This window comes from Parasteatoda tepidariorum, chromosome 10, assembly GCF_982258835.1.
Source record: "Parasteatoda tepidariorum strain Cologne lab strain chromosome 10, Ptep-v5.0, whole genome shotgun sequence".
In the NCBI taxonomy this organism is placed as follows: Eukaryota; Metazoa; Arthropoda; class Arachnida; order Araneae; family Theridiidae; genus Parasteatoda; species Parasteatoda tepidariorum.
The window spans coordinates 77,413,877-77,439,147 of NC_141764.1; the positions used below are offsets into that span (position 1 = coordinate 77,413,877).

Below are 25,271 nucleotides of genomic sequence, written 5' to 3' on the forward strand. Positions count from 1 at the left end.
TTTAACACTTTCGAATCATTTGGAGGAACTTTTTCGTCATCATCGTCATAACCATCATCTACGTCATCATCAGCCATTTAATTTGCGATGTTTTTTTTTCTCAAAAAATCCAATTTCCTTTTTCTATTTAAAGAAAGAGACACACACATAAGCCAATGATAATTTTCCTTATTTTCCAATATAATAAACTGCACTCTGTGAAAATCTTCGTATAAACAAAAAAGGCTTTTAAAATAACTGGTGCACAAACGAGAGATCACTGTATATCCTTATGAAGAATTACGTACGAATCACGCGATTATGCGTGGCATGTTAACGTTACAACTTTAAGGCTTGGGTTTATCTTTTTCAGAAGTTCAACTTGGTATAGGCTAGAAAGTGTTGAAATGATATATCTTAAATTTTTGATAAGTCGTAATTTAAATAATTGCCAGAAAATACAAGGGTAATTAATTGCATAAATTATTAATTACATAAGTATTATATTCGTAAAGATACATTTACATTTGTGTTATAAAGTCAAAAAATTTATTTTATTTAACCTATCTTTTAGCTAACTGGGGTCAGAGTCGGGTAAATTTTTCCATCTATAACTTCGACTACTGCAAAATTGTCTTCAACTCCCCAACTCTGAACTGTAACAGCTGTGGTTTAAGTATGGTGTGTTTCCTCGAATATAGTGCTGAAAGACCCCAAAAAGTAGGTTAAGAAACACCTTATTATAAGTTAACACTAAATAGAGGCTTCATATACAATTTAAAGGGAGTAATTTATATCCATAAGCACATGAAAAAGAGAAAAGCTCACACCACTCTCATGCGCATTCACACCCACCATTCTTGAATTAATTTCGATTCCTTAAACAACAATGTAGGCGCTCTTCGCATATCGTTATTAGGATGTTTAGAATTCAGACGAGTTGATGCGAATTTTTTGTTGTCTTCAACGCTATCACAAAAAAGCTTGCACAATGTCTACTGAAACAAAAGTTCGCAGTTAATGAATATGAATGTTTGCTTTCAGTTGTAAAATAAGGATAGTTTTATTTTTTAAATATCTGTGAACTGCAGTCAATTATTTAATAATGTAAAATTTCTATCCGTTGAAGTTCTGTTAAGCCTAATTCGAATTCGTCTGAATAATAATTGTACATATTCAAATGTAATAATACTCAATGTACTCAAATGTAATAATATGTAATATTCAAACATAATCATGTACCATGAATATGTTTGATTAACAAATGAATTTTATTTTGAAAAATATTGCAAATATACATCCTATACTAATTGTTCGTAATTTAAACTGGTGCGTAAAAATAAATTTACTGGCTCTCATGTGATGGCTCAGGGGATAGAGCGTCCGCATTCCAATGAGGTAAACCGGGTTCGAATCCCAGCAATGGCTGTTGATTACGAACTCCGAACCCGACTTGCACCAACCACAGTGGTGACGTAAAAATATCCTCAGTAGTATGGTATCATGGTTTAGATTCCCCTTTCCGCCGGGCTAACTGTGGGAGATTTTCGTGGTTTTCTTCTCCGTGTAACGCAAATGCTGGTTAGTTCCATAAAAAAGTCCTTCGAGACGGCAATTTCTTCCAGTACTTGATCCAAGAGTTCCCTTGTCTTCTGGATTGGGTTCAAAATTACAAGGCTATGGAGTTGAACATTAGTAGTCATAAACCCAAAAAAATTGGGTCGGCTATTCAATGACGGTTATAAACTATAAATTGTTATAGATTTTAGTGTTAATGAATAACAGATACGTTGGCAGCTGCATTACGTCTAGTAGAGTAAAAGAATATTCTGCTACACAACACAAAGAACCAAGAGTTTTTTATGGTGTTTATTACACTACTTTAGAGTAATATAGTTGTCAACATTTTTAGCTTTGAGATACGCTAAAATGTTTTTACAGAGTTAAGCGCAATGAGCAATATTATATCATTAATCAAATACAAATAATGTAAGATTGTTTTGTCCCCTGAATTTTCTTATTCCAAATTCTTCCCACACATCCTAAATTTACGGTTTAATTATTCATTCTAAACTTAGCTTTTAAAATGCAATTAGTGACACTTTAAATTAAATGATCGACTTTAAGTGTTATTTAAAGAATCTACAGTTAATATTAAACCAACTAGAAATTGAATAAGAAAATCGGATATAAATTCCCTTTGGTCGGTAAGTCGCATCTATACAGTATCGTATTTGAGAATTAATTAATTCAGTCGAAATCACCTTCTCAAGTAAAATTTGGCATAAAGTTAATTGAGTATAAATTGAGTTGACTAATTATTTTTGCGAGAAATTGTTTGAAATGTTTAAAAATGGGAAAAACCACATTTCACCTTAAATATAATTAGATAGTAAATAGTTGAGAGAAAATATTAAAATTATGGTTAGTAACTACAATTTCCCTTGAGTGTAAAAATGGAGAAATAAAAAAATAAAATAAAATAAATAATAAAATAAAAAAATAAAATAATTATCATAAATTAGGGGAAAATATAAAAAAAAAATGCGATGAATCACGCAAAAATAAGTCAGTCCCAACGAATATTGAATGTGTTGCCAAATAAGAGATGCTAAAGAAAACTGAAATTTGTAAATTGGTAGCACTGAAATTGAAATATGTCAACTAGAAGGTGTATGAAATTGTACGTTTAAGAGCAAACTAGCAAGTTTTGATGTGATTCTAAAATTAGAAATCTAGTCATTTTGTAACAATGAACTTCAGACATCATTTGTCCGAAAAATTGCGATGGCGGTCTGTTGGGAGACTAGAGGCAGGAAAAAAAAATCAGACAGAAGCAGCCATCTTTGGTTCATAGACTTTCGCAATAATTTCTGATTAAAAAGTTTAGCCAAGAATGACCAAACAGTACGGCAAGCACCGATGGTCGATATTTGTCAAGTTTCAAGAACGCTGCTAGTTTGCGAGGTGACCAGTCCTTAGCGTGTGTCACTGCACAGTCTCGTCACCGCATGGAAGGAAACGCTCTCAGGTGGGAGCAACAACATGTCCACTGAATGGCTGATAGCTGGAGGGCTATCCTCATGTTCCAGATGAGTCCAGGTGTTTTTGCCTTCAATGTGTTAGCAAGCATTATTCGATTTGTACGTTGAACTTGGAATTGCTAGCATCTATCAAATATTTTTGAGTGAAGTGCTTTCCAAGGAGGTTGAGTCTTTGCTTAGTGGGGTGGTATATGTTTGGATGAACAAAGACCTTCATGTCTCTCCACGCGGAACCATGGATGCTGACGTGCATAGAGATGACATCCTCGATGTTTGTGTGCACCCTTATGTTGGTGAGATAGACGACAATTTCGCACTACAGAACGATAACGCTACTCCGTTCAAGTCTCGTATTGTGGATAAACATCTTCAGTAGCAAGCAGTTCAGAGCAGGGAGTGGAGTGGCCAGCTCAGTCACTGGTCTTGACATTCTATCAAGTTCATTTGGGATGCTTTAGGAAGGTGGGTAGTAGCTCTCAATCCTTATGCTCTAACACTTACCACGCTTAAAACCACTTTACAAGAAAAATGGCTTTACAGAACTGGTAAACCGCTAAAGTAAATCATTCTATATAATGACGGTATTTTTCCTAATCTAAATGGACACATATGATTTGTCTATATCTTGCATATGCTAATTTCTAGAACGCTATTACTTTTCATTGTGATGTTATTTTTTACATGAAGATGTGCACAATGATATGTGTTAGTTTCATTAAATTCAACGTGCAGCATTTTTTTTACTTTATTTTATAACCGTCGTTGAACAGCCGACACAATTTTTGGGTTTTCGACTACTAATGTTCAACTCCGTAACCTTGTAATTTTGAACCCAATCCAGAAGACAAGGAAATTCCTGGATCAGGTATTGGAGGAAATTTGCCTTTGTGGAGGACTTTCTGATGGAACTAACCCGCTTTTGCGTTATATGGAGGGGAAGACCATGAGAACCTCCCACGGTTGGCCAGGTGGCAAGAGGACTCTAACCCATGATCCGTCTACCACTGAGGATATTTCACGTCAGCTTTTTGATCGGTGCTAGCCGGATGTGGAATTAGTATCAACCAGCCATCGCCGGGATCGAACCCGGTTTAACTCAATGGAAGGCGAATGCTCTATCCCCTGAGCCATCGCGGCTCAACATACAACTTTTCTTCGAGTCATAGTCATTTTTTTTATTTTTCCAAACTTTATTATAAACAGTGCATAAGAACCGCGTGGACTCAGGGGATAGTGCGTTCACCGGGTTCGGATCTCCGCGATTGCTGGTTGATATGAATTCCACATCCGGCTTGCACTGACCACAGTGATGACGTAAAAATATCCTCAGTGGTAGACGGATTTCTGGTTAGAGTCCCCTTTACGTCAGGCTAACCGTAGGAGGTTTACGCAGTTCTTCCTATCCATTTTACACAAATGTGGGTCAGTTCCGTCAAAATTTTTTACACGAAGGCTAAATTTCTCCCAATACTTGATCCATTGGGTTCAAAATTACTAGGCTACTGAGTTGAACATTAATAGTCGTAAACCCAAAAAATTGGATTGGCTGGTAAACGACAGTTGTAAAATAAAATATAAAACAAACAGGGTATAAAAAAATAATACTGAAATTTTAATTTTTCAAAGAAAATATATCTGGCAACGGTGGGAAGTGTTAAGTGGTTTAGTGACATTGCGATAAGATAACATAAATAGTGCCATAAAAAGTGATCCAGTGGAAAAAAGAAAGGAGCCACTTCATTTTCTAGTTTAGACAGCTCAATGCCAGTTAGAAAGTTTTATGAACAGTTGTTTATTATGATTTACCAAAATTTATCAATCGTGCTCCAAGCATAACTGCTATTTTACCACGTTTATATAAACTTGCCTTCGTGTATGTCTGTCCGGGTGGAATTTTGTAATCGATTTTAAACTAACTTCCCGACTAGCTACAAACTTCAAATTTAGCACACAGTTCAGAATTGGATGACAATGCATGAAAATGAAGAGAAAAAAGACATGCAAAGTAAAATAAAATTAAAATTTTAAGAAAAAATTATTAAATTTTATCCTTACACTTAGGACAAATAAAGGTAATTAAGCACAAAACGCGTGAGTTAAACATTCTGACGAATTGAAAGATCAAAAATTGTCACCCCATCCGTGTCTAAACAAAATTCACTTTTTCTTTGAATATTTACCTAAAATTTAAAACCCATATAAAAACCGACAAAAAAAAACGAAAAAGAAATAGGGGAACTTTCAACTTTCCTTTCAGACTACCCAACCATTTAAGTTTGCTTGCTTACCTTTTCTTCAGAAATGAAAATTTCACCCATTTCTTCCTACCTCCTTTTTTTTCTCTTCTCTTTTTCTCACGCCTTTCAGCTTACTAGTTCAAAATGAAGTCATCAGGTGTTCAAAAGCAATATTAAATATTCTAACTCAATTTATGTTCTTATCTTAAAAATGCCCCTCGGTGGACTGGTCGCAAAACATGGTTTCTAGAAAATCACTAAGGTCAAGCATCACTGGCTGTGGTCAGTGATCGGGGGGTAACCATTTTGATCAGTTTGTAAAGGGACCTAGGGAATGCGATATCGGTTGTCCTTTAAGAGGACGCTATATCACGAGAGAAACTTCCCACGACAAATTCCATTTTACCTCCATAACTAATTTTAAATTTATAGTGCAGGAAAAGTGAGCACATACAAACCTAGAGTTAGCCATGAAGTTTAACTGAAAAAAAAATTTGAAAATATCAAAATGAAAATAAATTATGAACTTTGGATTTTGCAGTAGGAAAGCTTCGCCTATAATTTATTTGCATTTTGATCTTTTCAATTTTTTCAGCGTTTGAAACTTAGTCTAGGCTTGTCTGAACTCTTTTCTTCCATTCTTTAAATTTAAAATTAGCTACGGAACTTGTTGTAGCTGTAATTAATTTACGTCACACTAGAGCTGCACAGTGGGCTGTTGGAGACAGGAACATCCCTGAGGAAGATCCGAAGACAAGCCATCACAATTTTGATCCTCTGTAGAGGGGATGACACTCCCGTTTCGGTAGCCCGACGATCTGCACGCGAAGTCGTGCACTTTACGGTAGTAAATTTTAACGAGGACCAATACTGCACACCCTCGGTCCCTACGCAGACTGATCCAAGTGGTCATCCACCTGTACACTGACCGAAGACAGTGATGCTTGACTTCGGTTATCTGCTGGGAACCGTGTCTTAAAGATCAGTCCGGCAGTTATGGAAGTGAAATAGAGTTTGCGATGAAAATTTTTTTCGTGGTAATTCGTCCCTTAAACTCGTCTACAATCAAGTGCTCGGCTTCGCGGTGCAGATCGTGGGACACAAAGAGGGGGAGCCATCCCCTCTGCTGAGAATTAAAAATGCGATAGATTTTCCTATCATTCTCAGAGATATTTCCCGGACCGTGCTCAATCACCCATGGTGAAGTTTTAGAGTGACGTAAGTAAAATACTACAACAATTCTCAAAATATACACTTATTTCAGAGAGTCAATATAATTTAATTAGCATAAACATTCGTGAAAATCCTGAAAAACAAAGAATAGTTCCGTCTTCCGTATTGCGATGAATTTTCCGTCCAATATACTGTAAAAAATGGATACTCAAATCTAGCGAAACTTTCGTCACTTTTGATGAAACGAGCAAACATTTTGTTTAAATGGTGAAATAACTATCGCCGAAGAAATGGATTTTTTCAAAAGTGATTGAATCTTTCATCATTATATTTTGTTTTACAAAAAAAAAGTATGAACTGGCATTGTTGGTCACTTTTTCGTAAGTACAATATAGGTAGATCAGCGTCACCCCAACAACACAAAAACGACAGAGAGATAAATTACACCCATGTCCGAAGCGTGATTCGAACCCAGTATCTTCCTGGTATATCTCTTTGACTACCATACGAACCGGGAGGCTTATGTCGTCATTCTAGTTTCGATCATCACTCCAGTTAGCAATCTCCCACAATGCACTGCGATGAGGTAAAAAGGTAAAGAAATATTTTAGTCATATACCTGTATATTTAAGAGTTCGCATTTCCTCGCAAATCACGTGATTTTGAGGGGAAATGATTCTCAAAATTAATAACAAACAGCTCAAGGGTTTCAGAATCGTCAAAAGTGAGAGTTTAATTTCTGAGAGTGCATATAAATTCGCTTAAAACGAAATATTCCTGATGCTTCCAAAAATGTGCATTTTCAACAATGTTAATAATTTTATCAAATTTTGTGTTTTTGTCCTAAATATTATTTAATTTAGAAAGTCAATGTAATTCAACTACTTATTAAATCTATAAACATTAGTTAAATTCCTAAAAAGAAAGGAAAAATATTTTCTCTTGCTAATAATAGTTTTTTTGTAAAGTAAAATATTTCCAATTCTTTTAAAATATACTATGTCGCTTATATTGATTTAGCTTTGATGTTTTTAACTTTCATGTTTTTAAAAAGAATATTTATTTTATAAAGTCAATATAATTTTACCTATTTGTTGAATAGATTAACAATCATAAGAGGCAAGTGAAATATTGTTGCATGTAAAATATTAGCAAGCAAAATATATGCAAGTAAAATACTGTATGACATATATTTCTCAAGCAAATATCTAAACCTGCTTTAAACAAAATATTCTTAGTTCTTTCAAAACACACAGTTACAACAATACTAATTATTCATGCTTATTTTATGTTTTTTATAATAATCACGGTTTACGTGTTTGTTTTAAAAATGGAGGAACCGTTATATTATTTATGATTCACCTTAAAAGCGAACGTGGAAAAGTCACGCTAACGTTTAATCAATTACTTTTTTATGAGCCACGCATTTGAACTACTCGGAAAATAAAGTATGAAATGACTTGGAACAAAAAGTATTTCATTATTATTCAGTAACAAGTCATCCACTAAAAGAGACATTGATTTAGTTTCAGTACTTAATTCTGTCATCAAACTCAGCCACTTTGAACAGCAAGTTCATTAAAAATAAGCACATTCATAGTCTGCGTCTCTTATATGAATCATCAAAGCTAAAATAACGCCATAGTCAAACAAGAAATTAATACCATTACCATTTAAATTACCATTCAAAATTCTTGCGTGATATTGATGCTAAATACTTCAAAATTCTCTTTGGAACTTAATTATAATACTATAGCTCAGATATGCAAATCGAGAAATAATCTTTGCTTACTCTTGTATTTCTTAAAAGAAATTTTTAATCTTATTTATTAGTGTTTAAAGGCAACTCATTCACTAATGGAGACGTTTATATATACTGCTAGAATTTCCATTCTAAAATTATGGTACGAAAACCGTTGGCTGTCTATCCATCCAATCTACCGTAAACTTTACGGTAAAGAATATTTTAATTTTTACGGTTGTAAAACCGTTTTCATCAAGTATGGTTAAAAAACCATAAAAATAAAACTATGCGATTTTTCAACCACTTCTTGTATTTTTTAAAAGAAATTTTTAATATTATTTATTAGTGTTCAAAGACAACTCATTTACTAATGGAGACATTAGCTAGAATTTCTATTCTGAAAATTATGGTACAAAAACCGGCGAATGTCTATCTATCCAATTTACCGTAAGCTTTACGGCAAAGAACATTTTAACTTTTATGGTTTCAAAACCGTATTCATCAATTATGGTTAAAAACCCGTAAAAATAAAACTATACGGTTTTTCAACCGCTTACAACAAGAATAGTTTCGAAACCATAAAAAAGAAATCTAACCCGACATTGGAGATAAGTTAGCAGTTTTTTTGATGCTGTCATCGATACGTGAGTGAGAATATCAGCACAGGGTCACAAATGGAGAGCACAGAACACAGGAAATTATTCTTGTGATTAAGGAAATGGAGAAATAATATGGTGTCAACGTTTGGACTCGAACCCTCTTTCTGTGGGTCATGAAATTGACAGATTAGCGCTCTCGGCTATATAAGTACCCACCACTAAGGAACTAAGTTGTTTCCTTTGGTAGGTCTAGTTGGTGCGATAAGATTCTGGTTGTTTAACCGTATTAGGTGAAAGCAGTTAATGAACGGTCTTCCTCACAGTTTGAATACCATCTTATTTACGGTTATTTGACTGTTTTGCTTGAATATGGTAAGATAATAATTAAATAAATTGTTATTTAGCACGTTTTTTTTAGAAATCAAACTAGGCCACTTTTAACATGTTTTTTACATAGAAGAAAAAATAACGCCATAGTCGCAAAAGATATCATAAGCAAAAATTAAAGTTTATACTTTTTTATATAAAAACAAAATTAGTGTCATATTCAAACAATAGACGAACGGCTTATTTAATTTATTTAGTGAATATTTTATTAGTGTGATCAATTCAAAAATATTTTTTTGGCGTAAGCTGTTATTTAGCACATATATGAAAATCACGAAATAATGTTTGTTTACTCGCGTACTTCCTTTAAATAATTATTTTAAAATTATTAATTATTATTTAAAGTCACCACTTTCACTAAAACAGATTTTGATTTACTTTCAGTATTTAATTTTGTTATACAACCATGTCGCATTGAACTATAATATAAAAGAGCAATACAAGGAAAGAAATTCATAAAAAAAAAATTTACGCAAGATTTTGGATAAAATTTATTCAATTTTTAAGCAAAAATAACGTCACAATCAGACGGGAAATTAATGACATATTTTTTAATACTGGAACTATTGAAACTTTTAAAATTTTATTATAATTGTTTTATCAAAGATTAATAGTAATAATTTAATCTTTTGAATAAAAATATTACATAGCGTGGATATTCAAATTAAAAACTAATCTTTTTTATCGTGTATTTTATTCAGTTAATAGTTAGCTTTAGTAAAAAACTGATTTTAATTTAATAAATCTGTTTTCGGAAAAAAATATTTTCAAAGCTTTTTCTTTTCAAATTAAAGAGTAAAAAGGTGAAGAAAAGTAATAATATTTTATTGAATATGATACAAAATACTATGTATTTTTCTATATAAATTGTAAAGTAATAACTTTACAACTATAAGACTTTAGCTTTGAAATGTGCACTGCATTTTTATACCAATAATTAAAGGGGATAGTAAAGTTTTGTTTTTGTAATTTTTGATCGAAGATAATGTCATATATTACATTTTCTACTTGGCATATTTTACTTTGTACAGATTAAAGAAGATGGTATTCTTAAATATAAAAAACCACTTATATATTTTAAATATAAAATTTCTAAAGTTACAAATATTTCAGATTCCATACCATAAAATAAACTATTGAATTCATATCATGCAGTTTTTTTTTGTAATTTTAAATACGACGATCAGTCTTTATTATTATCGATGAAAATTTATATTATTCAAACCATGACCATGAAAATTAAATAAAATGGTTACAGAAATACAAATATTCGAAAGTTTATGTTAGAATTTTAATTTCTAATTCAATAAAAAGAGCACGGCTAAAGGCATGTTCTTGTTTATTTCGGAGCAGAAAAATATTTTTTAATACTTATTAATTAAGCATTGAAATTATATTATTCCTGCAATTAATTTTTCGACAATTTTTAACTTAACCCACATTTTTTCGACCACGTTTCATTAGTTACATAAAATTTTTTGAATAAAATTGAAAGCATTTAAAAAATTTTACTTGATTTTACTTTGGATTTTATGAAACCTGTAATTAAATGCTAGATTTCAATAAAAAGAAATCTTCTTACTACATTAATTATATTAATTCCTATATGTTTAGTAACAATTTTATACATTAGCCAGTAAAACTTGATAAAAATTAAGATAAAATAATACGCATAAAATTTTTGATAAAAATTTATAAAATTAAGATCGAATCATTCAAAAAAACTTCTAAAGTTGCAATAGATCATTGATAAAAATTTGAACAACACTACTTACAAATATTTTATGTTACATTAGCTTCTGGCACTTTTTAAAACTGCTCCTAATAAATTCAGTGCTCTTATGATTTAGAATTCAATACTTATACATTCCTACAAAACGTGCCAGAACGAATAATCTGTATCTCCTGTTATGTTTCCCACTTTTCCTGTTATAGTTCCCTGTTATAGCACCGGAAAAGCAAGTGCATTTCAAACTTTATCTAATCTCTGCTGACCAGGCGCTTCTATACCTTGTCTTTAGAAATGATGCTTTTAGATTACTAAAAGTATGAGGAGTGACGTTCGATGACTAAAATAGCTCGAAATCCATCGATCAATGGCTTAAAAGCCCAAATATTTAAGAGAGAAATTGGATGATATAAAGCTATCAGTATTTAATTCACAGATTGTAGGATTTAATAATTTGTCAGAATCTTTACAAATGAAATGCAGTATGCTTATATGCAATTCAAAATGGAGGAATGAAATGAATAGTGATATTTTTTTTTTAATTTTAATCAAGCACTAAAAAAATATGGTCAAAGCTTCCAGAATATGGTAAAATTTACCCTGTTTTTGTCTCTACTGAAACACTAAACACAAGCTTTTACCGAGGTGCTTTGGTAATGATTTTGATGATATTAACAATTAAATAATATTTGATAAAATGTGATAAAAAACATTTATAAATGTGGTAAAATTCCATAATTTTATCATGGCATCATTGCGTATGTCATAAAAACTATTTATTCGATTAAATTTCTTTTCAGTTTAGTATGTTTTACTAAATGAGTGGTAATAAGAACTATAATTTTGAAAACCAGAATTTCAGAGAAACCGTTAACATATTAACAGAAAAAATACTAAATGAATGATTTAAATACCGTATATTTTGGTTTCATTCGTGTTATCAACCAAAATTATGCTTCTGTTTTTTTTACCGAAAAAGCCATTACGATACCATACGGTAAAATTATTTTCTTCGTGTATTATAACATGTAAAAAAATACTTTTTTCTTCAAATTTTTATTTTAATTAAATATATCTTTAATAAAAGCATTTTTTAATATTTAAATTGAACTTTTAGAATCTTTAAAATGATAGTATCTTTGTAATTGTAGTTTTGTGCTCGAATAGACAAATTCTGGTGAAGTGACCGTACTGTAAGGTAGTTACATTTTTAGCAAAAGATAACAGTAATTCTGGTTAATAAAACCAAAAATAACCAGTATTTAATTCCTTCGTTTTGTAATTTTTCCTTTCATACGATTACGGTTTATCGGAAATTCCAGTTTTCTCAATTTCGTTTCTTTACCAAAACTTTACCAACCAAAAAATACAAACTGAAAAATAAATTTAACCGTATAAATGCTTTTTATGCTATGCTCTGAGGTATCAGAATAAAATTACCAAATTTTACTACTTTTATTGAAATTTATCCCATATTATAAAACCATATTTTTTATTTTGTTTTTCCGAAATCAATACCAAAGCGCTTTGGTAAAAATTACGAAGCTTTTTGTTGTTCCAATAGAACCCGAAACACGGTCAATTTTATTATATTTTGGTAGTTTAAGCTATACTTTTCATTTCCCTGTGTCTGAAAACTTCCTTCATTGAATGTTCTTATTATATTGCAATCATCTTCAAACATTAAATTTAATTTCTGTTTTAAGTTTAAATGGCTTTTAAAGAGATTAAAATCATTTTTTCCGAATCTATTTATAAATAGACTATCACTAAATAAAAGATTTCTTACACGAACAAAAAAATTTGCCATAATTTGCTTAAGTTTTGAATTTTGCGTTAATTGTGTTATATGAATTAATGTCAGTTAAATATAGATGTAATTTGCGATATGTAATTTATGCGAATTAAATATTGATTACAAATGAACTAAAATCATAGCTGTTAGTTCAAACCCATTCATAGTTCAAGGGAACTAACTGGAATTTGCGTGACATGGAGGAGAAAACCACGAAAACCATTATCCCGTTGGCAAGCGGATTCTAACACATAATCCATTTAACACCGTGAATATTTTATATCAGTATTGTGGTGGGTGTGAGCTAGAAGAAGTTTTAGTATCCACCAGCCATCGCTGGGATTTGAGCCTGTGTCATACTCAATCGCTTGAACCACCACAGCTATTTTCTTGGAGATCAATTTGTAGTCTGAAATTAAAGTCAACAAGCGTACAAACGCTCATAAAATTGAGTGTCCACAAAATTTAGCCGTATTTATATTTAGGAGAAGAAAAAATCATTGAAAATGCTTGCAGTGAAGTCCGTATGCGACCCTTATAAACTTTTATGCTTTTTCAAAGAAAAAGATTAACTGCGTACATTAAAAATTAAAATAAAGAGCCACAGTTTTTAATCTAAAAATTGTATTTTCTATCAAAATTTATTAGTTGGAACATTCTTTACAAGATGACATGTGACTATATGTGTATAAATAATGTCGGTTGTAAGTATATAAATTAATTTTTTTCAAATTTTTCATTATGACAAATTTTAATAGAATAATAAAAAACTTTCTTATGTGTCTATATGCATTCTGAAATTCATTGATTTAAATTCATTCGCTAAAATTATATATTCATCGACCAATGTCTTCAAGGGCATAGTACTTGTCTCAAAAGAATGCAAATATAGTGTAATTCTTTTTTAAATAATCTTGTATTAGAATTTAATTTTTTTTTTTACATGTAAAAGTACATTTAACCTATATACTCTTCTAACAATATATCGTTCTTTATTTTCAGATTAATTTGCAGAAACTTAAAGAAATTGCAGGTCCATATTGCAATCTACAACAGAAAAATGTTAGTGGTTTAGCCGAGGCTGAAAAATCTTTATTCAACTTAAATCAATAGGAATATGTATTGATTGGTTGAAATTGTTGCTTTTAAATCAGAATGAATTAAACAGCAATTAGACATCATCGCGTTTTGAAATTCTGATCAAATACAGGTATAAAAACTATTTTAAAAAGTAATCAAATTTCAAAGGGATTTTAATGGTTTAAATTCTTTTCATTTAAAAATATGAAACGATGATAACTAAATATGAAAGGAAATGAAGGATTAGATGTTATAGAAAATAACTAAATGATGAAATTCTTCTTCAGATAGTTTTAAAATGAGTTTTAGATTTCAAGATTTTGCTTAAAATAGCATATAACTTTATGCAATTAAATATGTATTAAGTATACGGTTTTTAATAAAATAAATGTCTTTCGACTATCATTATAAAAATAATTCCAGCAAGATATTGAGCTTATTCATTTATTTTTAAATAATGAATGCTAAATGTTAACGAAACTAACTTATATGCTATATTGCCCATAAGTTATTTATACTTGCCATATTATGAAATCATTAAAAATGGAACTAAATACAAAATGTATAAAACTATAGTGTGTAATACAAGAGAAATTCAATAAGACTACAGTTCCTCAAAATGCAATGTGGAATAAAATACCTCTTCAGAAACTACTTATCACGAAAATTTGATCGAATAAATCTGAACAAAATTTGAGCAGAATTAATTAAACAATAATCAAAATAATCTGAAAAATAATCTTTGAGCAAAACATCAAGCAACAATATTAAGCAATTTAATTCTCCAAAATGTGTAAAACAACACTTTAATTGAAACAAATTGGTCCATAACTTAACAGAAGCTGAGCATACACAAAATGAGTTTCAGTACGTAATATTTTATCAAAAGTTATTTAATATTCAATGTATGGAACACGTTTTTGAAACTTCAGTCTAAAACAAGATAATATTTAAACAACGTTTTGAGGAAAAACATTAAAGAATACTTTTTTTTTAAAGAAAGAAAGCAAATGAAAGAAGACGCAATTTAGATATTAAGTTAAGCAAACAAGCTTTATGATAGAGTTAATAAACAAAAATGCTTTGAAATACAGTACATCATTAACGGACTAAAATAATTTGGAGGACGTCGTTGATAGACAAAGATGGTTTAAAATGTTCCTTAATGGTCAAGAATGTAATGTTAATAGAAGAAAGTACTTCAGAATACAACACTGATGGAAAAGAATGCATCATTGATAAAAGAAAATGCTTTTGATTGTATCGTTGATAGACAACACATTGTTGTGAAGACTCAAGAAGAAATTAAAATATATATCATTGGTAGACAAAATCTTTTGAAATACTTTATTAATTGACGAAAAGTTTCAGCAGAAAATATATAATAACATATGACTGGAGGAGAAGAACCAGTTTAAATTATGTTGTTGATGGATAATACAATACATTCATAGACAAAAACTTTGTTAATAAACGAAAATGTTTTAGAAAATATCATTGATAGATAAAGACGTATCTTTGAAATTCTATGGATCTGATTTCAATTTAAATTTATCCAACATAAATCAGGCATCATGTACAGTGATTGGGACTACAACAATAATTTAGTTTATTCGTCTCCCGAACCACCAAAACAGCAAGGGATTACTCCGAATAATCCAAATCCTATGAATTCTACTGTACTGTGTACTAATGAGTACTGTGTACCAGACGAAGACTATATCGATATGATTGAAGCTTACATCTTCCCGAATACATTTGAGTGGATTTTGATAGCTTTTCATTTGACTGTATTCCTTGTAGGACTCATAGGTAACGCCTTAGTATGCATATCTGTTTATAGAAACCATTCCATGAGAACTGTCACTAACTACTTCATAGTCAATCTTGCCGTTGCCGATTTTCTAGTGATTCTCTTCTGCTTACCGCCATCTGTATTGTGGGATGTTACAGAAACGTGGTTTTTCGGAAGTATAATGTGCAAGTTGGTGCTTTATCTCCAGGTATGCATTTTTATTTAAGTGTTGTTGCCATTTTTTTCGCAATGAGTGTTATATGAGCTTTGTTTAAGAGAAAAGTGGACACTAATGAAGCAGCATCAGCGATCACCTCTATACGGGGTCATAGAGTCGTGATGGTTTAGGGACATTTACCAAATTTTACTGCACATAATGAAACCATATAATAAAACCACTAATACTGTAACAAAAATCATTACCAAAGTGCGTCGGTATAAATTACCGAGCTTCTTGGTTTTCCCGGAGAGCCAGAAACAAGATAAATTTTAACATACTCTGGTAATTCTGACCATGCCGTATTTCTTAGTGTAATAAAATCAATTAGACTTAAATTTATTGGTAAAATACGAAAATTATTTGGTATATTTTGTTAAGAAGCCAAAATACAAAAAAAAAATTAAGATTTGCTTCTTTTAATAAATAAACTCTACAACTTAAAAATAATTCAAAAACGTATTTACTTATAAAAAAAACTCTAATTAACGTGTGCTATAATTAAAAAAAAATCAGAAGAAGTTTTTTTTTAAATCATATTTTGAACTTTATTTATTTCTTAAATTTTAATTATTTTTCAAAAAGATTTATTATTTTTGTATAATTTCAATATTTTTTGTATTTTGTTTTTTTTTAGACTTTTAAAATGTTACTTTTTAAAAATGTTGATTATTTTTTTTTATTAACGATTTTGTTTTTACTTTTAGTTTGTTTAACGAAATAAAAAGATTTAATAAACTTTAATTTTATATAGATGTTATACTGAGTTATATACATTTCTAAAAATCAACTTAAGCCCTATAGCGTGCTACTGTAAAGTGTTGAAAGAAATGCTTTCTCGCCCGTTATATTTGGTATTTTTTTCCCTATAAAATAAAGCGACACATAATCTCAACATGAATATTTTTATAACTTTAGTGTTCTAAAGTATGGTCTCACATGTCATATTCATCGAGTTGAAATACAAATAGAGTAAGCCCGCTGATATATTTGCCCTTTTCTCTTCGTCCTAAACATCAGTTTTTCAACGGACGCGTGTTTCCTTTCATTTGGCGATTTTGGCGAAGAAAGAAAGGCGTCGTATGACATTACAGATGAGTGCTCTTTTCTGGTAGATTCGTGTTTTATACTTATGCAGACAATGGAGGTAAACTGGAAAGTTAAATCTTCAGAAACATAAAGATTAGCAGAGCAGTAATGTAGTGAATAATTTTGATTTTGATGTTTATATTTTTACAAAATCAAGAAAGTTTTAATTTTTAAATTACTTTTAAAAAGGGTCGAAATGTATCTTGTGATAGCCATATACTATTAATTTTTAAGTTTTAAAAATGATTTAAAGTTTTAAAATGTTTCACATAGTTTATTCTAGCAAAATATCCGCATTTATTATTGAAGTTAAAAAAGCAAATTTTTTTCTTATTTAACTTGGGAATTTTAAAAATTTCAAAAAACTAATTAATAATACGTTAACCTTTATTAAAACTTATTTTAATAATAATATCATCCAATACTGTTTTGAATATTTTAAAAAAAAAACTGCAATTAATTCAAATTTTGCTTCATTTGTTTAAGTTATACAATATTTGATACATAATTATAAAGTATCATGTTTTAGAATTTATCTTAAGGAGTTTAGTTTTTAAGTTAAAAAAAAGTTAACATTTAAGTTTTGATCTAACAAAACAAATAATATTATAACATCTTATAAAATCATGAATAGTTTTCCAAGTATTTAATATTTTACAACGTATTCACAAAAGAAAGATAACGTCAAAGATACGTCAAGGAGTCAAAAAATCTAATTAAAATCGAGAAAATAAAGGCTGCATTACATTAATAATAATAATAATAAAAAGCGTCCCTAATTTTACTTTTCAATTTTATTTTACTTTTACACCTACTGTGACAAGGTTAAACAACTATAATACTTCTGATATTATTCTAGATTTTTTTCACGTATTATTGCATTTGAAGAAAATCTGACTATTACAATTGAAAAAGACCAAATGATTTTATTAAGTAACTAATAATTAAATCTTAAAAATCCTTACCCTATTTATCGAATCATTTTAAATTAATCCTTCAGCACCACTCTTTTCTGCGAGCAAATGTTTGTTATGAGCAAAAATAACCAAAAGCAAGCTACTGAAATTATAAAAATACATAAAGGAGTGTATTTCTCTTGAAGACATAAGCGAGAGTAAAAATATATAACGCAAATAAACGAAGAAAAAAAGGAACAAGAATGGTTCCAAAACTTCGCCTACTATATTTTAACACTAGAATTTTAAAAAATTATGTATTAATAACGAATATTTTTATATAATCATTAGATTATGGTTAAGTTGCTTCTCTTATTTGTTTAATGTTTACTTGTAAGCTTTTTGGAAATAAAATGGAATAAAGTGAATAAAATGGAATAATCGGGATTGATATGATGTTTTAAGGAAAAGAAAAAAGAGGTTAAAAGTTTATTTATATTATAAATAAAACAGATGTAATACCAAAAAGTGATAAATTTTTTCCCTGTGAAATTTATAAGGTTCTCATTTAACAAATTTCTCTATGCCACCAATTGCGCTCCAAACAATCATCATATTTTAAAATTCATGGCTTTAAAATACCGGCATCGATTTTCTTCCATTAAAATAACAAGGAGAAACTTAAGTTGAAAATACTCTCTCTCGATTCACCCAGTCTCGTGGTTTCATTATGAGGACAAAAATTATCGTCATGTGTGCTCTCTTTTATAGTTAAACTCTATGTTCATGTTTTTGTCGATCGTTGATTGTCGTCTAGCATAGACATCAACACTGACCACTTCATGGCTTTTAAATTTACTAGGACAAAACCGGGGTTATTAGTTTGTCTAAGAGAGCTTTCAAGGGTAATATAGTTCCCTCTAATACAGTTTCTTTTCCCAAGTTCTGATTAAAAACTATATATCCGTGTATATTTCGAATATTTTGTTTTTGAGTTAGAGATCAGATATTAGAATTTATATTTTCTTTTTAGATTTAATCTACTAAACAGAATAAGAACACATTTTAAAAGTAAAGTGGTTAATTTTTTTAAAATTTGATCTGAAGAATATATATTTAATTTAGATATATTTAAAACATGTTATATTTTTAAGATATATTTAAAATAAGTTATATCTAAAAATATTTGTTCTATCAGTATATAAAAATGAATAGTGAGCATAAAACTCTTCTATTTTAAATAAATTATAATAATGTCTAAACTGGAAGTGATACAGTTATTTTTAAAAAGGCTAATACAGTATTTCTGATAAAAACTCGATGAAACTTATTTTCCATTATTTAAAAAACGTAATGACACATTCTTTGAGACGCCTTGTAATTAGAGTTTTATGATAGTAATTAAAGTTTTTGTTCGATACTTTTTAAATGCATGCAAAGTAATTATATTTATATATTCATCGTATTTTCCCTTCGTTCTTCTTTAATGAGAATAAATTATCTTTCAAACATTTAAATTAATACCAGCATTCTTATTAATTATTAAACATTGCTGAATTATATCTAGGTGAAGTTTTCCATGTTTTAAAATTTTATTATTATAAATTTGAATATATATATTATTAATCAAAAACCGAATTAATTTAGTTGTTTTGGTTCATTTTTTGGAATAACAATAATAAGTAGACATAAAGTTTGAATAAAAACCTAAAATTGAGTCTTAAAACAGATATATATTTTACATTTTTAATAAATTTTTTTTAAAAAAACTTTAAGTATTTTAAACATTGAATTCATTTTGCTCATACTGAAACATTAAGTTTCAGTGTTAGATTGCAGAAAAACTTTTGAAAGGAAAAAAATTCCCTGCATCATTCAAGAAAACTCAAACTCACTTGGCAATTTAAGTTTTTTCATATTCAAGTAAATTTCAAAAGGTGAAAATCTCCAAATTTTGAATTTATTAAATTTACTACTCAATTTTTTACATTTTTCACTTTACTGATTTTAATGAATAATATACAGCCCACATAGCAAAAGCCCCTTACCAGCAATGTTTAATATAGGGTAAAACTTGGTTAGGTGGCCATACAACAGAGCCTTATCTCCAGCTTATTAACCAGACTAAATATCTTCAATGTTATTTGATAGATGGCAACAGATTACTGCACCAAAAGCAGTTTAACATGTTTATGAGTTGCGGCAAAGTGTTTTTTTTTTCTTTTGGAGACAATAAAAAGCAAGAAAAATTTTAATATTCATTTTTCTTATGGATCAAATATTTATATACATGGCCATACAACAGAGCCTTATCTCCAGCTTATTAACCAGACTAAATATCTTCAATGTTATTTGATAGATGGCAACAGATTACTCCACAAAAAGCAGTTTAACATGTTTATGAGTTGCGGCAAAGCGTTTTTTTTCTTTTGGAGACAATAAAAAGCAAGAAAAATTTTAATATTTATTTTTCTTATGGATCAAATATTTATATACATGGCCATACAACAGAGCCTTATCTCCAGCGTATTATTTGATAGATGGCAACAGATTACTGCACAAAAAGCAGTTTAACATGTTTATGAGTTGCGGCAAAGCGTTTTTTTCTTTTGGAGACAATAAAAAGCAAGAAAAATTTTAATATTTATTTTTCTTATGGATCAAATATTTATATACATGGCCATACAACAGAGCCTTATCTCCAGCGTATTATTTGATAGATGGCAACAGATTACTGCACAAAAAGCAGTTTAACATGTTTATGAGTGGCGGCAAGCGTTTTTTTTTAATCTTTTTTTTTAGACAATAAAAGCAAGAAAAATTATAATATTTATTTTTCCTATGGGTCAAATATTTTTCTTTAGTTTAAAGTTTTGTTGTTTTTCATTGCTATATTTTTAATATATCAGTAATATATTTTTTTCATTAATATATTAATATATTTTTTACAATTAACATTATTATATATTAATGTATTTCTTATAATTAATATTATTATATATTAATATATATTTTATAATTAAAATTATTATATATTAATATATTTTTTCAATATATCAATAATACATTTTTAATCATCAATAGGGTCTTTAAAGGCATAAAAGTATACCTTATTATATTTCTTATAAAAGTATATCTTTGACTTTAAATGTTTTTAAGGAAAATGATTATTAGCCAATATTATTATGTTCATTAATAGATCTTAAATGATTCGTCGGGGAAATGCTTGGGAGTGAGGCAAAAGTGTAACAGGCAGAATTCTTTTTAGTCTTTATATATTAAGTGAATAATTTCAACTTTCATTAAAAAAAATTGATTTATGGCAAAAAGCATCAATTATGCTTTGCAATTATCGGGGTTAGTGAGTGGCAGCGAGCCCAGGCCCAGTTTCAGTTCAGAATTGATAATGATTTTTCATTCTGGAAAAAAAAAGTGCTAGAAGTATCAGCGCGTGGTAAAAGATTAAAGGGAAAAAATAATAATAAACTAGTTGAGTCTGCATTAGTGATTTTATGTGGATCACTAGTCTCAAGAAAAAAAACCTTTTTGAAATTCCATCCCGGTGGATCAGTAACAAAATCGATAGCAGTTCTTTATGCAAAACAGTGCATAAAAATAAGCACGCGTAGAAGTTTTCTGTTAAAACTAGGAGAAGCAATTTTTTCCAAAACTCAGCTAGGTTATTTTCTTCATGGATAAATATAGTAAAAGTGCGACTTTTTCTTAACAAAAAGTCGATTATCATACCACTACTTTTTATAAATTTGAATACTCATTTTTTTAAACTCGTATATTTCTCATACGTTATTGTTTTTTTTCCTTCATACGTATTTTTATTTAATAAAATTTGAAGCCATCCAGGAAAATATAAAGTAAAAAGAATATAACATTCATAACAAATGAGAAATTTTGTCATATAAATGAATAATAATTTTTGACTTAATGTCTGCAATAACTATAATTCTTTTTTAATAAAAATAAACTTACATTAAATTTAAGTGAAATATTATGGGCTTAATGACAGATTAAGAACAAAAACATCTTTTAATGTTTCAAATATAATCTGATAAAAAGATGCTTTTGTTTCTATATTCCTTCAAAGCAATTATAAAATTTAATTTTGAAAACATAGACATTTTGAATGAAGCGTTTTTAGTATTTTTCCTTTGACATGCATTATTACAATCGTGAGTTACATTCTTTTAATTTAATTCTGTTGAAAAAGTTGAAGTACTATTTTAAATTATAACTTTTCCTCTGTTTTTACTCATATTCCTTTATAATAAAAACAATGTTAACACCGTATTTGAATTTTAAACAGTATTCACTTATCATGGTAATACTCAACATAATTATTTTTTTAAAGTAAGGTATGATTAATATTTCGGCTTATAATATTAATGTTTTACTTTAATATATTTCTTGATACGATGATAATTATTTATCAACAATAAAAAAGTAATGAAATGCATTGGATGATCTAATTCTATAACAATAAATTAATATCTCATATACTATTATATACATGGTGATCCATAAACATGTCCCTTAGTATATACTTCTTGAATTCCTGTCACATATGAAGTAAAATAAAGTCTACACAATTTTCAACTCATTTAAATGGAGAAAAACAAAAACTATCGAAATAAGACAAATCTTCTTTGATTAAATTGGAATTAAAAACATGAAAAACTTGTTGAAATGCCAGATTAACCTCGAAAATGTTTTCTCGAAGATAAAACTTCTATCTGCTTCTTCTAATAATCAAACTGGTTTTAATACATTCGGTTCTGGTTCCTCAATAATGAATCGTCGAATTTCAAAATGATTTTTGTCTTTCTTTGATTAGACGTTACTTTGAGATATCCCCATTTTGATATTTTTTTACTTCAGTTTCGGCAAGAATTCTGAATATATATATTAAATACGAAGATTATGAAACATCCTGTATTAAATAATTTGTGAGTTGTAGCTTACTCTTATGGTCTGTGAGATATCCGTGCATCTTTTTATATTCTTTTATCGTCATGATCCCGAATTGTTTAAAAAAATAATGAGATTAAAAAAATGAATTTAATAAATTGACCATATAAGTGTTTTCTAAATTTTGAATAAAAAAATCTCTTCTATTTATTAATAGAGATGTTTAAACTAGGTGTCGATATATATCACTGAGTAAAATCAATCAATCAATTGCTATAATTGTGTGATTGTGAATGTCAGCTAGTTGCTAACACTATTCCTATTGGTTGATTCATATTCCCATCCCAATAGAAACGAGTTGACCCAAATTTTAACAAACCATGGAAATTTTAAGAGATATTTATTTCGTTTCCATCTGCAGACCAGTGGAATTTGTGCTTGCGGTGATGCTGATGAAGATGCTGAACATATTCTTCTTCACTGTAGTCTGTATGCGAGTGCCCGAATGAATTTAAAGACTGATTTGAGACGTCTTTCTATTTGTTGGCCACCTGTCTTATCAGAACTGGTCAAAAGTATTGAAAGTCTTGCGGCCTTGCGGAATTTTGTTTTTAATGTAAATTTGTAAATTTTTCTCCTTTTGTTTTCTACTTACAACTGTAAGCCTCATGCTATACTTTGTGGTGCATGAGGAGTTTTAAGTCGTTTAAATAAAAATAAAAAATAAATAAATAAAAAAATAAAAAATAGAAACGTATTCTTTAATCTGTAACTGATTGATCATTGATGGATTTATAGTGGACAGATAAGCGAAATGATGCAAGCTTAGCAATCTCTGAAAATTAAGATTTAGATAAAAAAAATTAGATAACTTCACACGACGTCATTGTGGGTATGGATCCTGATTGGCTGTGAAAGCGTTTCCTTTGTTTATGTTAGCATCTGTTCTTTCCACTCTATTTTGAGTAAGCCTAGGGTGTCGAGCATGAATTCTCCTACGTTACACATTCTATGTTTTTTCACAAAAAAAGATTTGATTTATTTCTTGCCTTAGCACAAAAAACAGGCACGAAGCCATGTAGGACATAAACAAACTAATTATGCAACAAAGTTGCCGTGTACATAAAAAAAAAATAATCGCAGTTAAGATACATGAACGCATGGTAAATCTAGGACGTAAATAAAAGATGTAAACAGGAAAGAATTATATTTTAATAAATTTGATATGCCATACAGCGTTGCATGTAATTAATTAATTAAATTGAGAAAATAAGTGAGTTAACTTTCTAACTTAAGAGGAGAAGCTTAGCTCGACCTAAAGTAGCAACATCCAGAAAAATAAATAAGGCCATCTTGTTCACAAAACAATCATCTGGCACTGAGGTCACATGTCAGGTGTATCAATGATCCTTTTCGCGAGTAAAAAGTATTCCGTTTGATTATTTCCTGGAATAATCTGTTTTATTCTCTATGAAACGAAATATTTATATACATAGTTTTCTCAAATTAGCAATACATTAATATTTTTAAATAACTATGTATTAATACAAATAAATTACCCCATGGAACAAATTTTTCGTTACACGTATACAAATACTTGATCTTTTGCCGAATTCAGGTGAGGGGATTTCAAATTTGCAAGCGATTTATCTCTCCAAGCTATAGTTTTTAATTGCATTTTCAGTTCCTTTTTGACGAATTGTACGAATTTATAAGCATTATATGTAATATTGGGTTGCGTAAATGTTTCAAAAAACTTCTAGGGCACGTAATCAGTATTAAAATTTATTAGGAACCATTGCACGGGAATGTCATCGCACACCGCTAGGGGTGCTTACCCTATTAAGATCTAGCAGTTTATAATAGAAAAGAGTCCCTAGAGGTGTACTACGACATTCCCATGCATGCATCCGATGCAATTATAAGGTTCCGATGCAATTTTAATCCTTATTATTTGACCTAACATTTGCGAAACGACTTGTTATTTATAACGTTTTTAGATTTGCACTTTGCTACAAAAATTGTCATCTAAAAATAAACTTTGGCTTGGAGAAAAAAAAAGGTTATTGCGGATTTGAAATCACAGTGACAGGAAAGTAACTAAGCTCTGTTCAAAAATCCCCCCAAAAAATGTTCCCAAGTGATGTAATTAATGTATTTATTCATGGGTCATATAATATCATGTTTTATCTGAAAGATGAGTCGAGATGAATTTTATATTATCTCATTAACACAGGTTGCAATAATTGACAAGCATTTTCCAATGTATCACGTGAAAACGGTATTCTGTAAAACTCAACTTAAATATTTTATACTTAGATGCATGTAAATACTAGAAATTCAATTAATTGTTCTCTCACTGTAAGTTTCCAAATTAAATCAGACAAGGCCGTATAATTAAATAGAAGAGACAGGTTTCGTGTTTCATATTACCATAAATCAATTCTGCGATGAGTTTAGCATCGTTTCTTTCAGTAAGAATTAGTATATAATGTGATTTAGTAAAAATTATACGTGGAATAAATTCCTACATTTTAATTTATTTCGTGGGAATATTTGATATTTCTCAAAAAAGTGTAATTTA

The 25,271-nt window shown here is 29.4% G+C and overlaps 1 protein-coding gene across 1 annotated transcript in view; it reads left to right on the top strand.

The window, feature by feature from the left end:
• Window positions 1-25,271, top strand: part of LOC107440975 (orexin receptor type 2-like) — a 103,935-nt gene that overhangs the window by 48,645 nt on the left and 30,019 nt on the right. Inside the window, exon 2 of the mRNA XM_016054083.4 lies at window positions 13,690-15,770. Within this exon, the coding sequence (XP_015909569.3) occupies window positions 15,342-15,770 (429 nt within the window). The 5' untranslated portion in view covers window positions 13,690-15,341. The remainder of the gene's footprint in view (window positions 1-13,689; window positions 15,771-25,271) is intronic.